The 20,217-nt window shown below is 39.0% G+C and overlaps 1 protein-coding gene across 10 annotated transcripts in view; it reads right to left on the reverse strand.

The window, feature by feature from the left end:
• ARHGAP6 (Rho GTPase activating protein 6) overlaps nucleotides 1-20,217 on the reverse strand; it is a 316,178-nt gene that overhangs the window by 50,053 nt on the left and 245,908 nt on the right. For all 10 annotated transcript variants that reach the window (XM_038132422.1, XM_038132485.1, XM_038132501.1 and 7 more), the window contains one exon: nucleotides 9,944-10,103. In XM_038132422.1, the coding sequence (XP_037988350.1) occupies nucleotides 9,944-10,103 (160 nt within the window). The remainder of the gene's footprint in view (nucleotides 1-9,943; nucleotides 10,104-20,217) is intronic.

A 20,217-nucleotide genomic window follows, 5' to 3' on the forward strand; every position in this document is an offset into this window, starting at 1 on the left:
CAGAAAAACAGCCACAGAAAGCAGTCCAGGTCTTTTGATGGAGCACACGCCTTGAGTCAACAATAGAAGCAAAACATGTGTCTAGGCACACTGAAACAAGAGGGAACTACTCCTTCTAGGCTTCAGGGCATATTTGCTACATTGACACTGATGACAGGATTCATGAAACAGTACCATGAAGTGGCAGGTGCAAGACAAAATACAGACACTACTTTTTCACATTATAGCAGTATCCACAGTGAGACAGGAGTTTCCCTGACCTCCAAAGATAGGAAGTTCCTGATTTAAATAGCCTTAAATACATCAAGGACCTTGTTACTGCCCCTCTGTCTAAGTGGAAGACATCCAGAAACTGTGATGATGGGCAGAGGTTTGAAAGCTGTGAAAAAGACTGAACAACACCCCCTTCTTGGAGTATTTTCATAACTCAGAAAAACTGAACACTAAAACAGGTCAAAAAAAAAAAAAAAGGTTAAAATTATCTACACTAATAAATGAAAACAACTACAGTCAATGAAAGTATTTTAGCTGTACTGAAAAAGATTCAAAATACCAAATGAAAACCAAACAGGAGCCTTGATGCTAACATTTGAGATAGAAAAATACAAATACAAGCTCTAACACTGCTTTCAGTTCACTGGGGAAACAGGGGGTGGAGGGGAGAGAAATCTACTGTCCCCTGGCTTCAACTGCTTAAATAAAAATTCTATAATGTGGAGGGGAGAGAGTAGTTTGATGGCATTGCTAGTCAAAATGACTCAATTTGATAAGGAGAGTTACCTTAAATCTGAACACAACAGGGTGGGCCAGGGGCAGAACAGATCCAATCACCAGCATGTAGCTGGCCTTGGATTTGTTGCTATCAATAAAGTCACTTGCACACCTGTACTGGCAGGTGAAGGAACAACCAAGCTTCTTCACATCTCAAATCTTTCCCCTCACATTGCTCTGTGTGAGCATGAGTTGAGCTCTTCAAAGGAAGAGGAAATTCCTCTAACCCTCTGGAATTTAGGAGACCAGCCACTGGTCACAGAGATGGTTCAGGGCACCCAGGTCTCCACTGTCTTTTGAGCATCCCCTTATTGTTATGACTCCTTTGTGTAAGTCTGTCCTTGGACTCTCACCTTAAAGAAGCCACACAAGAAAATAAAACAGCTTTCATAACTTACTCTCTCTGGGACTAATTGAACTAGTCCACAGTAGTAGTCCATCAGAGCTGTGATGAAGAAATGAAATGAGAAAGGAGCTCTCAGTGCATGGAAGTGAAATCATGGTGCAGCAGGTCTCTCACTGGACAGTTTGGTAGCTCAAATAACTGAGCTGTTATCCCTCTGAAAAACGACCAACGGATCTTACTTCTAATAATGTCCCTTTGTAGTAATTACCTGTCCTTTGTATCATCAATCATAACAGAAACAGGTGTTGAAAGTGTAAACCACACAGAAAAAAGACACAAGGGGCTCTGCAGAGAACACTTGGGTTGACTTCCTGCACAGAAATAGAGTCACATGGACATCTGTCTAATCTATTCTTAAAATCCTTCAGCAGAAGATTACATCTCCATTAAACCTCAAGGCAGCCTTTTCAGTGTGAAAGCCTAATACAAAGATATATATAGCACCACAGCTCTGATAAAATAAATCTATCTGGAGTCACTTTATCTTTCCTAATCAGTATCTAGAGACATTATGCTTCTGGCACCAACCACAACTGCACTTAAATCATGCCTGTGGAGAAACTAGAGAAAATTTTACTACCTAAGGCAAGAAAAAAACATCAGAAATATTCCCTAATGCACTTCTGAAATGAGCAACGCACACAAGATAATAAAAATAAGTCTGATTTTCAACTGAAATTTTTGAAGAAGTAAACTGGAAGAATACATGTTATACTGTGACAATACATGCTATACTGTGACAATACATGCTATACTATGACAAAGCTCTGCCAAAGGCAAGCAGAACATGGAAACTGGTAGGCTGCAATGTCAGTATTCCTAATAAAGGTTCAAAAGCTTTTTCCTTGGCATATATTTACTGGTATTTATTCTTTGGCTTTGAACCACAATAAAGCATGAATTCATAAGTCACTATTGAATCACTGGACATATACATTGGATTGGCAAAAACAGGACAGCCTAGATGGGCATTCAGAATCAAAGGGTAAGTAATACATGAAGGGTTAAAGACAGATTTGGCAGAACACATCCAAGAATGTCTCTGTTACACCAGTGTTCTCACAAAGGAAAAAGACCGAAACACACCTAATTTTGCAAAGCAGTTTTAGAGCCTCTCGATGTGTATTTTCCTTCCCAACACTGATTCTCTCTACCATGTGTCTCAACTTTTGAATATGGCCAATGGTCAAGATCAATGTTTTAAAATGAAAGCTGAGATTTTCACGTCTGTCACTAAGTATAGTACAGATAAGTATACTTATCTGTACTTCAAGTCGATAGCTATTTCAAGTGTACTGCTAAAGAAACTACACTAGATAGGATTTTTTTTTTTGTCTCAGAAGTAATTTTTAAATTCTATGGGACATAACATCAAATATATCTCGCAGCAGTCTCTGGATCTGATGTTTCAAAAGCAGTACCCTAAATGTACAACAGACAGCATCTGAATAAGCGACTGCCCTAGTAATGAAAAACCCTAGTCATGATTCCATCTTCTCTAACTTTTCATGATATTTGTATATGGAAACATGGATTGTAATATTTCCTTATTTACCACAGGAATTTAAGCAAGATCTCTTTCCTTCACCGTGAAGGGAACTGAAAGACTGTTGCTTGTCAGTGCTCCTGCCCAAGGAGCTCCACAGCTAAGTATTTCTTCAGTGCCCATCCCTGTCCTCATTCCTGTCCTCTCTCTCCACAAAATACACCTACACAACAGGTAGGTTCTCGGAAGTTACACAAATCTTTATTTTAAATGTGCTAAGCTATAAACTTAATTTGTCATATTTACATTATCAGCGCCATTGATTTTCCTGTGAAGCCTACAGCATTTTCTACCTCTGTTCCATGTTCATACAGCACAACGAAAATGCATGCTGCTTCTCAATCAAAGCTCCTAGCTATTTACAAAATATTATTTAGTAAAAAGACATGGGTTTTTTCTATTTGTAGTAACTTCTTTAATGAGTAAAATCTTTTGCTTTTAAACCTATTAGCTTACCTCTGACAGAATAGCTAAGTTGAATAAAGCTTTCCTGATGTAAACAGACATGTAAAACATGCTATGGGATACAAGAAAATCTTGGAAATCAATTTGCTGAGCACGGCATAGTCTTTTATAAAAAAACCTGCCTCACAGCAAAAATTTAAAAAAGGAACATCCCTCCTTCTTAAGTTTTGAAGATAATAATTATTTCCTCTGTTACAATGTTATAAGAATGATATTCTTGCAAACTTGATGTATTTCCGTTTTGTTCTTTTATCAACAATGACAAAAAAGTGAACCTGAAAGAAAAAATCCCAACAAAAAAATTATGCAAATTTCCTTGCTAGGAGGAAAAAAAAAAAGAAGAAGAAATTTCTTCCTTGTTTTCTTATCTCTCTGCCTGGAAAAACTCCTGTCACCTTCACTTTGATAAATGCCTGTGTAGCATAGTTCAAGATTGTGTCTCACAACCTCTACCCTGCAGCAGCTGGGACTTCTCCTAGCTTAAAACATTAATTCAATTTTATTTCCTTCTTTTTTTTTTTTTTTAACCTAGACTGAGAGACATTTGGTCTTGTTTTCTTAGAATGAAAAAAAGGAATCCCTGGAAAAATACATTTTTCCATGAAATATTTAAATTGGAGTGCACAGGTGGGAAGTTTCAGTCTGAAAATCAGCAAGTTAAACAGTTTTTATCTCTGAGCAGTCTGTCTGATACAGCATAGCCAAGATTTACTAATGTAGCACAAAGGAAGAGAATTTATCTCAGCCTTACTTGTCTTAAATACAATCTTCATGAACTCTACTACATTGAAAGACAATCCATGGACTCATAAGCCCATGCCAGAGACAGTATCTATATGACAAGAATCAGCAGAGGCTGGCATTAAGAGGGGTGGTAATAAGTCCCTACACTCAGAAGATACCCTGATGCCAGTTCAAAAGCAGCCAGTCCCTGAGCCTGTAACTCCACAATGTATATGCTACAGTTTACTTAGATGTTTTCCACTGCCACAACAGCTATAATGTATGCAACATGGTCAGTGATGAAAAACGAAGAGCAGTTTGGAGCCCTCACAAAAATGCAAGCCCAGATAAAAATTATAGTCACTCTCAGTGTTAAGGAAAATGAATAATGAAATATAATGGCGAGTAATGTAAGCAAAAAACAGATTGAAAGAAGTACGCCCTGCCAAAATAAACAAGAAGCATAGAATTGTGTAACTCTTAATTCCCATTTCTATTCAGAGCTTAACTGGAATGGGGGGAGAGGGCGGGGGGGAATACACAAATGAATGGTAAAAGTTTAGAAAGCCCAGACATGATGTTTTCCTTCATTTCAGAGAAAGGGTTGTCTCAGCTCCCAGTCTGTAATCACACACTTATCCAGCCCTGCTTCCTCAAACTCACCTTACTAAAACAAGTCATTCAGGACAGCAATGCTCGCTTCATGTGAGCAGATGCACTGTGTCACGTCACAAAGCTTGCATGCAGAACCATATGCCAGCATATGTTCAAGCAGCAGCAGCTTCCCTTAAAATTACTTTCCTTAAATGACTGGGACTGCATTTAAGCTTCTAAACCTACCCTTACATCATACTCATTACAACTAAACAAAATGACCTGAGAACCAGATTTGACAGTAAAGTTAAGAATTACTTTCTCTCTCCCAAAACATCACAGAATCAAAGAATCATCAAGGTTTGAAGAGACATTCAAGATCATCCAGTCCAACTGTCAACCCAGCATCAGCATAACCACCAGTAAACCACATATAACCCCAAAATGCTCTCCTCATTTATTCTTGCTCTCCACAAATCCTTCAGGCCCACTGCAAAGCTGAGATGACAACATCCTGTTAGGAGCTGGAAAGAACATGAGAAGTAATTTTCTCTTCTTGAATAAAGAGAAGACCTGAATGTGATCCCTGAGTCTCAAATCCTATTCAAGCCCCTTCACCAACAGGTTCCCATCATAGCTTCAAAACCCGGGCAGATGGTCTAGGAGCTGAATTAGGGTTGAAGCCCTAATTCTCCATTTGCTCAACTCCTAGTAGTTCCTACCCCTGCTTCCAAACACAGGGTCAGTGAAGTTGGACAGGACTGTTAAGAGAGTCATTATAAACATGAGATATTTAGGAAACTGATCCAATCAAACCTCTTGCAACAACCTCTCAGCTCAAGAGATATCTTGGAGCAAATGCAGAGAAATAACTCTGCAGAAGCCATCTAACTTGAGTTAGCATTTGCTTGTGAGGACCTTCTGTAAAAGGTTCATTTTTCTCACTACTTGTGGGCAAGGACATACACAGAATTGCAATGTCACCAAAAAGTAAGCACACCTGAAGTAAGTTGCATCACAAGTTTTTTCTTCTATTTTAAAGAGAAGATTGACTTCCCTGAAATGAGAAAAGACACACTATATTGCAAACATGAACTGCAAAGAAGCATCAGCAGAATGGTACTGTTGTGACATTCAGAATGTCAGCAAATTAAAAATCTTTCACAGAGTAATTGCATTGGTAAAGAAACTGCGTAATGCTTTGCCTGGCAATTACATCCTCTTGCAACTTAACACATTAACCAACACAAGATAAATGACTCTTGGTCTAATTTCTGGTGGCAAATGGGGGAATGACATGGGAGCAAAAAAGGAGTTGATTACAGAATTTGAAAGATAAAAGGTAGAAAAGCAAGACAATGAGAAACAAATGTGAAACATCTCATCATATATGTAAAACTAGTACCTCTTGATCAACTTGAATTCAATCGAATGACCTACTTTAGTGCAATTGTAGCATATTTTAAATGACATGCTGGTTAAAGAAATTCCTGTGGGAGGTGATCCCTTCTCTGTGACCACAGGATATTTTACTAGGAGATGTTAGTAATGTTCTCCATTAACAGTAATAGCTACAATACAGTGAAGGAGAGGGATTACATATGGGGTATCACAGTCTATGCATTCCTACACAAGTGTGGGAATAGCCAGATGAGCCCTGGAAGAGGTAAACTGCATTAGCTGTGACAAAGGGACCTTCTGAGCATGGGAGGACTGAAGCATTATGAAGAAGCAACCAGTAACAGCATGTCTATGGCTGTAAAGATAAGGCAGAGGCATCTGTACTCTGGTTTAACCACCATGCAAGCACATTTGGCACCAACACTTGTTAGCCAAGAACAATGAATTTTTCCTTTTCACCATACCTATGCCAGCAAATGTAATTATTCAAATGCCTGCAGGAAGCAAATGCCCAGCAGGCACATGCATGTTCTAATGTAATTTTCTAGCAAGTTTTGAAAAGCAGTCAAAGAAACACAAGGAAGTCCAACTCTATACACAGCTTTCTCAATTTTCTAATACATAAATAGTTCCACTTGCCTCTACTCATTAATATTTTCACATGGCATTCTCTGAAGTAGAAGAGAGCTGTAGAGTACATCTTTCATTTTTCTGGATCTCTCCAGACCGACAGAGCTCCTCTAGCTCTCTCAGACAGTACCAGCTCTACATCTCACAGTCTTACCAGTCTGGTTTTAACTTGATAGCTGTGATGGAATTTTATTTTATTTGCATTCTTGCATGCCCAAAGTGCCCAAGCCAGCTTCATATGGATAAAACTTAAAATTCCCAGTTTACATACAATGTTCAACTGTGATGATTAACTGGATGGCTGCCTGTAAACTCTTGTCATAAATTTTCATTCCACACATTTAAAAATTATAGGAACATGAAGTGGACTTCAGAGTCTCTCTGCAAAGGGCCTAAACCAATCTGTGATATTTTCAGAATATGGTAGATTCTTATTCTCCTATCAAAGTACCAGCACAGATGCAGCATGATGGATTGACAGAGTGATTATTAGATATACCCATTTCAAAATATTATTTATTTCTGTTGTCAAAACTGGTGCCAAGCTTTGAAACAGGATGGACAGTTAAATACTAAATGTACCTTAATTCTAGCTATTCCCTTCACTTCCTTCAATAGATGGTATTACAACATTTTAAAATCCAATTATACTGGCTATTCCTTTGTGATGTATACCTTACAACACAGAAAATTTCACGATCTGGTCATTCAAAGCAAGAATGCAGATGTGCAATTATTTGCCTCTTACTAATAATCTCACTGGTACATCCAAACTGGAGAGCAGAACTGAATAGCCAATTTATTTCTCATTCGAACTGAGCCAAGAGATTCAGGAAATGATGGGGCCAGCAGCAGAGATGAAACAGTAGCCTGGAGCTCCTGACTTTTTCAAATGCCTTTTATTTCTAAATGTTTAACAAACATTTACATTCTTATTTAGTTTCTATGATTACAAATACACTTTCCAGACTCAATATATTGAAAACTAATTTCATGTTTTATATTTACCCATGTATATATATGCTGTGAAAATAAACATAGTTCTTGTGTGTGATTCAAACCTGAAAGACTCCCCAAATATTTGGCGTTTTATGGCAGTCCCACCAGGAAACAGCAAGCAGAACACAAAAGCAATACTCACTCTTCAAAGCTCAAAGTTTCTGAACATGGCTCAATGGAGACTGATGACAAGTGGTGTTCCTCAGGGGTCCCTACTGGCACCACCACAGCGAGGTATCTCCGTCAGTGACATAGACAGTGACATTGAGTACACCCTCAGAAAATCTACCGACAACAGCAAACTGCGTGGTGTGGTTGCCACACCTGAAGGATGGGTCACATCCTCAGGGACCTGGACAAGATTCAGAGCTGGGGCCAGGGAAACCTCATGAGGTCCTGCACCTGGACAGTTCCCAGCACCCACACAGGCTGGAGATGAATGGATTCAGAGCAGCCCTGCCGAGAAGGAATTGGAGGTGCTGGTGGATGAGAGGCTGGACGTGAGCCAGTGATGGGCCCTTGCAGCCCAGAAAACCGAACATGTCCTGCACTGCATGCAAAGCAGCACGGCCAGCAGGGTGAGAGAGGGGATTCTGCCCCTCTGCTCCACTCTGGTGAGTTCCCACCTGCAGTGTTGCTTACAGTTTTGGGGTCCTTAGCACAGGAAGGACATGGGCCTGTTAGAGCAGGTCTACGGGAGGGCTACAAAAATCATCAGAGGGCTGGAGCATCTCTCCTACAAAGACAGGCTGACAGAGTTGTTCAGCTCAGAGAAAGAAGACTGGAGAAATCTTAGTGTAGCCTTTTAGTAATGAAAGGGGGATTAAAAGAAAGGTGGGGACAGACTGTTTAGTAGGGTCTGTTGCAACAGGAAAAGGGGAAATGGTTCCAGAACAAAAGAGGGTAGATTTAGAGCAGGTGTAAAAAATGTATTTTACAGTGAAAGTGATGAGACACTGCAATAGGTTGCCCACATAGATACCTGATCCCTGAAAGCATTCAAGGCCAGGTTGGATGGGACTCTGAGCAACCTCATCTAGTTCAAGATGTCCCTGCTTATTGCAGGGAGTTGGACTAGATGACCTTCAAAATCCCTTCCAAACGAAGCTATTCTATGAATGTGTATACTCGATTGTCTTGGATGATATTACCACACATCCATTCACATATGTAGGACCTCCATATGTGCATTTTCATCTCTCTCAGGAACAGCCATTGGCAGTTCAGACTGTTAGAAACTATTGGAATGCCCTTAGTGTTCCAGTTCCTCCTATAAATATCTGATAAAATTATTTTCCTATTGATCAAACTTGTTTTTGAGGGACCAGGGAAGCTGGTGAGACTTGAAGAAATTGATTAAATCCATCTCACTACAAACTGATGCCTTGCTATATGCATGAAGTTGGACTTTGTTGGTTTTGGCAGGAGTTTTCTGCAGATCCCAAAAAGCTGATGAATACAAAAGCCTGTCTCTTTCACATTTGTTTTCTACGTCATTATTTTCACAGACTGGACAACTTTTTTTCTGCGTAATTTAGACTCATTAAAAAAAAAAAAATTGCTCCTGTGGCATCACTGTGTATATGCTACCACACAGCACCTCTTTCAAAGGCGAGAATTCAGCGATCCCTTGTTATTCCTTATGTAAGTATACAACTGCAAAGAAACCACAGGAAAGCCAGATTTGCAGATGATTGCACAACAGCTATCTCTGCTATGCTTGATCTGCAGCCTACAGGAAACAACAGAAACTTTCTCATTAGTGAGGTTAAGATCTCTTCCATGGTAACCCAAGTACAGATCTACCACATGCACATATCCTGCATCAGGATCCCGACAGCTGAGCTTCTCCTTTTCATTTCATCTCCTGTTTCCTAGGAGTTTGATGTTTTCTGCTGGAAATTAACTTGTTTTCTAGTAAATAAACAACACTGTCTTCAGGAAAACTTGGGTAGGACTCATATAATTTGACATAAATATCTTCACTGTCTATCTGAACTAGTGACAGTTGGCTTCCTTCACAGATAATGTTACACAAAGTGAAAAAAAACCACTTCTATGGTAAGATCTACCTGACCTACATAGACATTTAATTCTGGATATCAGGAAATGTAAGAAAAGCATTTTTCTCTCAACTGAGTATCAAGACATCCTGGCATGAATGGGTCTGATTTAGATTATCTACCCCGTAGACATCTGCCCTTGATCAGATGATCCCACCCCCAGGTGGCCGAAATTGGACACAGCAGACAAACAACTTTACTCATCGTTTTTACATAATGACTGTGGTCAAGCAAAACTGAAATGGAAGACAGTATCTGTGGAATAAAAAAACCCCAGTGTTTACTGCTGTGATATGAAATCAGTGGGTTAACAAGCTAAACAGAGACAGCTTATCAAGTCCTTACCTTTGGGGATAGTAATCTGACAGCCCAGGTCACAGTCCTGCTGCAACTGATAAAAAGCCACTTCCTGCAGCCGAGCACGCTCCAGCTCCGAGAGGCTTTGAACGGGAACTGACTTCAGCCGAACGCTGCGCCCTGACATGCTGTTCCAAGTGAAATCACCCTACAGGAAATCAAATGGAAAAATATGAAGCATCATATGGTATGCACAGTTTAATAAACAGAACCATCTCTTTTACTGTTAGAAAAAACAACACAGGTTCTTCTCACCAAAAGGCCATTTTCTCGGGTATCTCTAACCTTTCAAACATCTCTATTTTCCCTAGAGCAGCATTCCTTAAAAGGGATACAGACATGCAAAACAAGAAGTAATTCTGTCTCAAGCCATTTAATCAAGTATTGTTGCAAAAACACTAGGATTCCAATAAAAAAAAGCACAAAGCAGGGAAGGGGGAGGGGGGGGAAACACCCTTGTCTGCTTTTCCCAGTTTACTTTCTCTGTACAGTACTTGATTGCTACTAAATTCTCTTCCTGCACCATTGGTCAGAGCAGCAGACCCCCCATGGACAACATGCATCTTATCTCCCCCATCTTGCTAATCCTACTCCAGCAGACTTGGACAGTGCACTGGCAGAGCCCCTTTTCCAACACATCTCATCTCCTCCTTATGACAAGGCTGTGTTTGGAATATGATCGACTAAAGGACAAGATATTCCATGTTTTTGAACAGCTGCAATAACAACCTATTTGTTAATATTTATAGAGGAAAACAGCATGAGATATGCTACATCTCTCTAAGGTACCAATTAAGCTTGGAGAGCAAACCAAAAGCTTTAGCTGTTGTATATCCCACCTGCGAGAATCTACACAAAAAAAACTATTCTCCTAGTATTCAGCTTGGGCCAGAGAAGTAATCATCACTCAAAGAGAAGAGAGAGCAAAAAGATAAGCTTAAAGCCTGACAATTAACTTAAAGTAAAGCTTCCAGAATTCATCTCAAAGAGCACAGATTAGTACAGGGAGAGAAAGAATTTGTTTTTCCTTCTAGCTATGTTAAAAAATAAACATCAATCTTGTCAGTAAGTATAACCTGATGCAGCTGCTGATAATGAAAAAACTCTGATGCACATCAGCTGGGCGGTAAGAAACTCACCAACCTGCCTTTTATCACAGCATGGCAGACTTACAATTAATAGACTTCAGTCTCATTTTCAGTTTAAAGTTCAACATCTGTACCTTCACTGCATACTAATTTTTTTTTCACTGTAAACTTACAATTCATCCATTCTGCACATCTATCTGCAGTCAAATGATCTCCACTGACTTTAAAAATTATTGGCGGAAGCTCCTTAATATGAAAAATCAGTAAAATTTGACTTTACTTAGCAGTTATGCATCTTGTTGTATGTAAACATCTTTGTGCACATTTCCATATATTTTGCCCATATGTGTACACGTATATTTATATACACACATACAACCTGTACATACATTTGTTTTTAAACATATATATGCACACCTATGACTGCATGAGTGTATGTGTTATCTCATAGAGGCATGAGATAAAACAAATGTGTAGCACCATTTAGCTATACAGATTAAAGGAATTACACAGTTAACACCCTCTCTAGTGATACATGAAAAATGTTTGAGTTCAGCAAGGAATTTTTTTTCCTTTTTTTGCCAGAGTAGTTTTTGTAAGTCATTAGGCAATCACAATAATTACCTTAATGTCAACAACTGGGCCTCTGTATCTTGATGCATGTACTATGATCAATGTCTTTATAGTATTTATATGCACATGGGCCACACATGCAAAACTTCTGTGCTACCCCAGTAGTTGAATACTGTAATTCGTTACTTCATTTTTTTGCCTCTTCACTCGTTCTTGCTTTTCTGGTGCCTTACTGTTGACCAAGCAGATTTAGTAACCTCAGACTAAAGGTTTGCACAGTGTTACAAGTCAAGCTGCGTAGCTTAACTCAAGCAAAACCAAACCAGCAAGAGTCACATAAACCTTACTTGAAAAACTACAAGTAAACATTTACATTTTTTAAAAAGCTGTTGTCATTTATAGATAAAAGTGATCAAGAACAGCATCCAAAACCAGACAACGTATACAACAAAACTAATTCCTTTCCAACCCTGATAATGCAAAAGAAACTTTACAAGCACAGAAGTATGCCATTCAATCCTCGTGAACTTATAATATATGAAGTATTCTACAGTCAAAATGGTACAGACAGAGAAATATAAGTTTTTAAGGTGGAGTTTAGGGGTATTTTATCTTAAGTTATTTCTCCATCATGAGCATTTTCATAAACAAAAACATCACTGGTATGTCTAGCATAAAAAGTTTAGAATCCTAACCCTTAATATTAAAACAGGAGTGGGAAGCAAAAATTACATCCCTCAGAAAATGTTAAGGTAACAGAACACATGGCCTATTTCCTGTAGACCACAAAAACCAAGTGCAGCACGGGACTTCTAAGAATTACCACAAATTAGGCAAAAGTTCCTTAACTGAATTCTGCATGAACACATGAATGATTCCTCTTTTTCAGGAATGAAACTGAATTATGAAAAATAATTTATAAATTATAATGAAATGAAAAACCAATTACAATGCAATTACAACACAATTGTAATACAATTACAATACAATTACCATACAATTACAATAAATGAAAAAAACCCCATGTTTTTATTCTGTCAGTTTGCAATGCCCCATATGTTCTTGGTGCTCACTGTCTAGCTAAAAACAGTAATTTGCAACATCTGCACCTTGCAATGCCACAAGAGGTTGCTGAGATTAAAGAGTGTGCAATCACTCTGCCCAATTGCTGTGCACTAAAGAAGACATTCCTTTTCAACACTTGATGGGTTTGATAAAATCTCTGCTAGGTCACATTAACATAGGCTTTTATTATGCTAATGGAACACATGACTAATAAACTAAAATATTTTTGGAAAATCATGTGGTAGTAGGGCCAATGAAATCTCGTAATCTTTAAAGGTTCAAGAATAGCTTCCTTTGAAATATTGTTTCATTTTGCAAATACATAACACTTATATATCACTGTCTTCTATGAGTCAAAACACAGTATTTGAGAATTTAATCTATTCAAATACTCCTATGCTTTACAAAACACAAGGTAAATTTAAGGCCTCATCTTCCTCCCAAAGCACTGCACAGTTATACAAAGAGCCTGTAAATTATTGCAAAATCATCCAGGCTTGGGGGAGGTCCAGAAAAGTCAAGCTCCCTTGAAGAATGGGTGCTGGTGTAATTACATCTGCCTAAAGCTATTCTGCACTCTGTGGGGCAACCAAAGGAGGACAAGGGCAGCAGAGACATGAAGAATATTTTCTGTTTCTCTCTCCATATGAGAGGCAATACTTCACCAGCCTAACTCAACATCAGCCTGCTCTAGCTGGAAGCTTAAAAGGAGCAGAAGATCTTTAAGCAACAAGTCAGAATGATGTGTTTGTTTTTTGAAGTTCACGCTCATATGTGTTCAGACGTAGTACACAGGTTGCTCTCTGTTATTTGGATTATAAGACTGTAGGTCTGTATGTGCTCTGCAAATGACTCCATCACCAAGAAGAAAAAAAAAAGGCAACACACAAACAGAAGAGTGCAAACAGAAATACTGTTCTGGCATTAAGTGATCAGCCTGACAGGACATAAACTGCTAACTGCACAAGCTGCTTTCATCAAAGAATTTTATGAAACTAAAAGCTTTCTCTGTTTTTTTTCCACCAACCAGTCACGTATTTTTTCTCTCAAGTCCGCAACTTCAGCTGCATTTTCGCTCTGGCATGCCCATTAACATCCAACATCTTTCCTCCACTCAACTGAGCAGTTCACTTACCAGGCAACTACCTAAAATATCAGAGCAGATGACTCAGCAAAGAAGATTGCTGGAAAACTGCATCTTTTGCCTCTGAAGAATCTGAATCTGTCCATTTTCCCTGTACTTCTTGTCCACAGTCATAAGCACAATCGTAAGCACATTTTTAATAAGACGCAGACTGCAGCTTTTCTGATATTCTTTCAAGCATTTTTCTAATAGGTTGGATGCTTGGTAACTCCAAAATAAACTCTAAGTGGTACATCCTGACTTAAGTAACACCATGCACTCAAATTACTCTTAAGCATGTCTAAGCTATTCTTGTGTGCCTGACCTCTTTCTCCCGAGCCTCCAACAGAAAATCTTGCAGATGACTTTTAGAAAAGCCTCGTGCTTCTGTCTTTGGTACAATACAGAAACTGGCTGACAACTGCATAGAATGCTGAATGTAGATGCAAATCTAAAGGCACTTGATTTCTATGGAGTTTCAAGCCTTAGTGAGTGATGTGGGTGGGAAATAAGATTGGGAAATAAGAATTCTCAAACATAACAGTTTTATAAAAAAGAATTTATTGCAAGATGGAGAGTGCAATTTTTGTCTTATGCCTTATTGCTATTGTTAATGACTTTTGTCTGCATTCACTTAGGTGAACACCATTATCAGATTAGCTGTCTACTTTTCATTAGAGTTTTGCTCAAATCCATTTGAAACCACTAAGATCAAAACCAATTACATCTACTTTTTTCTATCCTAGCAACTTTTAGCTATATGCTTGTATCTAGAAGGGTGTCCACTATAAAAGAACTCAGTGGTTTTGCACAAAAAGATTATATTGCAAATAATTTGGCAAATATAATATTAGAGTGTCTTAATTCTGTTTGTTTAATTACTTCTTTAAGCTTAGTGAAATCATGTATCACTGCCACTTTACAACCTTTTGCTCCCCCTGGTCATTTATTTCAAATCTCTCTACAATTACTTCCAGACTCCTCAGGCATAAACTCTCACAATTTGACTATTGGTACATGTAATCCCTCTTCATTTCCCTGGTGTTGCCATTAGTAAGAACCAAAACCAGTTCTGAAGTAAAAGTTGGTCGCTTCAATACAGCTACATACTCTGTGCTATTGAATCAACATACAGAATACTGTTCCTGGACAGGATGAGAATGAAGAAGAAAGGGAAAAACTAATTTAAGTAGCCTTTTAAGCATTACATGCAGTTAAGAACTACATGGAAACTCCTTTACTACTGCCATCCCAGATAACCACCTGCAAATTAATGAAGAGTTAAAAAGCAGTAGATGGTACAAATGTGCTATAACCTGACTCTCTCTGCCATCCTCATTTCACGTTCTTCCATAGCATCCACAGCTCAGTGCATTACAGGCAGCACACTGGTTTTCAGCAGGCATTGCTAACAACTGCAACCCAAGATGCTCTCAGACCACACAGATGCTCCCAAGTGTCTGCTACTACTGCAAAAGAATTCCTTCAGATGAATGAAATGCCACCTCAACGCTATACAAAAAGCACAGGACTTGCTTTGTGACGTCAAAGCATTCAGAGGAAGGTATCTAAACATGGACGTACAAAGTATGGGGCCCTAACAATTAATCTTCATTAAGAAAGACTGACTTCACTAAGGTTGTTATCTAGGGTGACATCCTGTTCCCCTTGACGTCAGTGGCGAAATTATTAATACAATGTCTTTACTAAGAAGAGAGTAAGTATAGTCCAGATGATTCTGTGGTAGTTTGAAGCCTTACACTAAAGTTGCCTTATCTCATGCTATATTGTATTTAAGTGTAGTTTTGTCAGAAAGATCACATTTTACAAAACACCGGTTGAGATATCAAAACTACTTAATGGCAATTAATATTGCATTAAAATGGCATTGCAAAAGACAGACACTTCCTCACATCCTGTCTCATTCCCAAGGCTGGAAATCCATGTAGTCAGGATCAGTACTGCAAGGCAACCCTGGTGGGAACACTGGAGAGCTGGTATTCCACTCAGGGGAGACAGAATTCACATCCACAGCAGAAATACTGCACCTAGTAAGAAGGCACAAACCCATGTCCAGGTAAAGATATCCATTTCAGACTATTAACTACAGTGGTGATTTCCATTTATTAGAATAAAAACTAACTTTAGTCTAAGGATAAACAGAGAGCAGAAAAATGAACATGCTTTCACAGCAGTACTAAAACTGTTGAAATAAAGGGGAAAATATTTCCGGATCAACCTTTCCAAGTTTTCTAAATGCCTCAGGATACTATTTCATGTTTAGAGTATTTAAAAAGCATTCTCTTACAAAAACCTGATGTGTAATGGAGATGTATTTAATTCCTTTTCTGACATTAATAAACCTGAATGACGTACAAAGTTATTGCCCAGCAAAATATTCATCTCTAACATATGGACTCTATACTGAACTTTTTCAACTGATCCAGAAAACCAACCTCCAGAAGTCAGAAAGCTCCCCTAAAATGCATCAAAATATATGGTCAGTTTTTTGGATTTCTTACTTAGCAGATATCAATATTTCTTAAGGGATTTATCAGGAAAAAACACAATTAAACTAGATGTGGCCAAATATCTTTTTGGAGGCTTCAAAATAGAGACAGAACACCTTAAAAAGCCCAAATCCAACTTCAGAATTACAGCTGAAATTTTGTTGGTCTTCACATAAACAGCTTTTTGAGTGTTTTCATGTGTAAGAGAGAATTAAGCCATACTGCAATACTCCGAATTTTGCTGCAGGTTAAGGGTACAAGCAGTGCTGTCAGAACTATGACTGCATGAAGGAACAAGCTGAAAAATTGCAGTAGTTAAATCATCTGAGAGCACAGCAGTGAGCTACAAAAGTTTCATCAATCTCAACACAAAAGATTTGGGATATTCTAGTTTCATTAAGAGAAGAATTATTTTCCCTTTTATTGGTTCATTTACTGCACATTTTGAGAGGCTGGTGCTAGGTTTTTCCAAGTGTTAAACTCCTGCTTCATTTGGAATAACAAGAACTCTGCAAGCTAATGGCAGCTGAACCAAAATCCAATACAATAGCTGCACAAATATGATTTTTAGTTGCAAAGCTTACTTAAAGAGACTCCACACCAGTTCCTATGACCAACACAAATGTGATCCCAACAGCCCTCAGTATCCAGCTGCCTGAAGGTGAATGAAGAACCACAGCCATGATACACTGAAGACTGACATCTACTCTTTGAATTTTCCTGTGCCACAGGTTATGGAAAATGGGGAATCTGTCCTGAGGACAACTCTTGCACAATACTGCAGGTTACAGTAATCCATTCACTCCCTGAGTGCCATCTCAGGGAATATAAAAGCTATGTCCTTACTAAATGTAAAGCTTCCAATGAGATTCTGATTATTGAAATACTGCTCCTTCTCCTAAGCCTAACAAGGTTAATGTTAGGCGAACAAAATAGTAAGGCTGAAACTATATGTGAACTGTATTTCAACAATCTGAATGAAAAAAATATAATTATATGTCCTATTTGGAAATATGATCCTGTAGTACCAAATATCCCAGTGAAAAAATGAGGATCTCTGCTTGCACAGCACAAAAGTTAACCATTTCTGCACCCAATTAGAGGTATCAATGTGACCACAGTCAATGCTTTGAAGTTAGGAATGGCATCTATTTGTATTATGGTCTATATAAAAGAAAAAAATTGCAATATTTAGAAGAAAGGAAATTGCCTACTATTTAAAAGAGAGAATCCATGCGAAAGAGTACACATTGTCATTTCCAAGCCTGCAAAAATTGTATCTGCCAAAGTATTGTACACAAAGCTAAAAATATGTATTTGAGTACTTTAGTTTACTTCCTGGATTTTGAGCTTTTAAGACTCATGCAGATTGCATGATCTGACAAGGATACTGTCACAATCTCATAATGAAAGTTAAAATCAAATAATTCTATAGCTCCAAGAACTAAGATCTGACTAACAGTATAGTCTTTAATTCAATACAAAACTCTATTCTTACTGTTTCAAGTGGTTCATACCAGTCTTTTCTATAGACTTGTACGACTGACAGAAAGGAAAATGAGGTCTGTTGCACACAGGAAAACAGTCACCCAACAACCCAAATACCAGATCTGGCTGAAAAACAATTCTAGGGTGTTGTTTTCTTTTTCTGGGGGGGTAAAGTGAGGCTGTGTGTGATTTACTTGATAGGTGCAAAATGCAAGACATCTCTAAGTACTTACATTTGGAAGGTGAAGTGACAGCTGTCAGTTACACAGCTAAAACACAAAGGACTTGGGAAGAAGTCTGTACTACCTGACCTGGAGCAAGAGTCTGAACCAGGCTTTCATACAATCACAGAATCCATACCTCTGAGATCATCATGTCCAACCTTTGACTGGACACCACCATGCAAACTAAACCAGAAGCACTGTGTGCCACCTCATCATTTCTTGAATAACTCCAGGGACAGCGACTCCACCACCTGCCAGGGCAGCACATTTCAATGCTTAACAACCCTTTCAGTGAAGAAATTATTCAGAATGTCCAACCTGAACCTGCCAAGGTGCAACTTGAGGGTATGTTGTCTCCTATTGCTGGTTGCAGAGAGCAGCAACAGGATCCCCCTTGACCACCTTCTTTCTCCAGGCTAAACAACCCCACCTCTCTCAACCACCCCTAAAAGGACCTGTGCTCCAGGCCCTTCCTCAGCTCCACTGCTCTCCTCTGGACATACTCCAGCATCTGTGTCTTTCTTGTGGTGAGGCGTCCAGAACTGGTCACAGGATATGGGGTGTGATCTCACCAGTGGCTAGGACAGGGGAATAATCACTTCCCTTGACCTACTGACCACACTATTTCTGGTACAGGCCAGCATGCCATTGGTCTTCTTGGCCCCCTGGGCACTGCTGGCTCATGTTCAGCCCCTGTCAACCAGCACCCTCAGGTCCTTTTCCACTGGGTGACTTTCCAGCCACACTTCCCCCAGACTGGAGAGATGCATGGGGTTGTTATGGCCAAAGTGCAGGACTTGGTCCTGTTGAACCTTATGTTGCCGGGCATGGCCCATGGATCCAGGTTTACCTCATCCCAGACAAATGCCCTACTCAGGAGGCCACTGTCTACTCCAACATCTCCCCCCCTACTATGCTGAACCTCAGCAGAGACAGCCAGAGCCACCTGCAAACTCTTTACATGAATGGCTACTCTGAGAGCTGACCTGGACACCTCTAACAGTGACCACCCACCGACTCTGTACTGCGACCATGTGTGCTTCCTCATGCCCCTTCTCTTTTTCATAAACCGGCTGAGATAAACGCTGAGAAAAGATTGCAGGAGCCATTTTCTTACTTAAGGAAGTTTTCTTTGAGTCATGAGTTTACTTCACCAGACAGCAGTGCTGCAGTGTAAGCAACACAGGAGTTCTGGAAGGCAGGGACAAATGCATTTCAAACATGCAACAATAAGCAATTAGCTTTTAGAGAACAGGAGTTTTCACTTCTTTTTCTACATAATCACTCTACACTTCAGTTTTATCACTCTCTCACTATGTTCACATGCAAACACTACCCTGTGCTACACACTGATGTCATGCAGCCCAGGACAAGTCTGTACCAGAGAGTGAGTTACAGTGCTCTGCCAATCTACTAGTTTATTGGGACTGCATTTCTTCCTTTGTTTGTTGGGGTTTTTATAAGATCTAGGATATCAAATTCCACCCACACCAGCAGATGTTTTGCTGATTCTGTCTCTTTCCTAAAGACCCCGCAAAGATGATTCTCTATGGAAAGGTTCAGAAAATACACAAACTCTAATTACAAGGAAAAATACTGTGAGTACTCCTTAGTATTATGAATACTTTTCATCCATGCAATTACTTTTCCTCTTCTTTCTACGCAATGAAGCACAATGTGATCCCTTTTTGCAAAGCACAGCACAGGACATTACATTAGCTTAATGAAAAGCACTATTTTGGCATTTCTTACAAAAAAATTTACTGTTTGCACAAATAACTCTGCTGATTTGCCATTAAGTTCAATACCAAACAGAGTTTAAACATTTCTTAAGAAACCACTTCAACTATACCGGAACTACACAAATAGCTCTGAATGAATATATAGCTATATGTCAGACTGATGGATCTTTGTATGTACCTGGAAAGTTCACTAAAAAGCACCTTAAAGCTCACCACTGTCTGTTAACATGGAGGCTTGTTAAAAATGTGACTTCTAAAGTAAAAAATGTAAAATGGATCCAACAAATAAAAACTGCTGCAACATCAATTTTCAGGAAAAAGGTACGTTTTCTAAACTGCCCCTCCAACCTGAAGGACCCCAAGTTCAAACTGTGCCCACCAGACATTCCACCACTTCTTTCTTTGTTTTAAAACAGCACATTTACTTTGGACAGAAAAGGGGGAAAACA

The sequence above is a fragment of the Motacilla alba genome, chromosome 1 (assembly GCF_015832195.1).
Source record: "Motacilla alba alba isolate MOTALB_02 chromosome 1, Motacilla_alba_V1.0_pri, whole genome shotgun sequence".
NCBI classification, from domain to species: domain Eukaryota; kingdom Metazoa; phylum Chordata; class Aves; order Passeriformes; family Motacillidae; genus Motacilla; species Motacilla alba.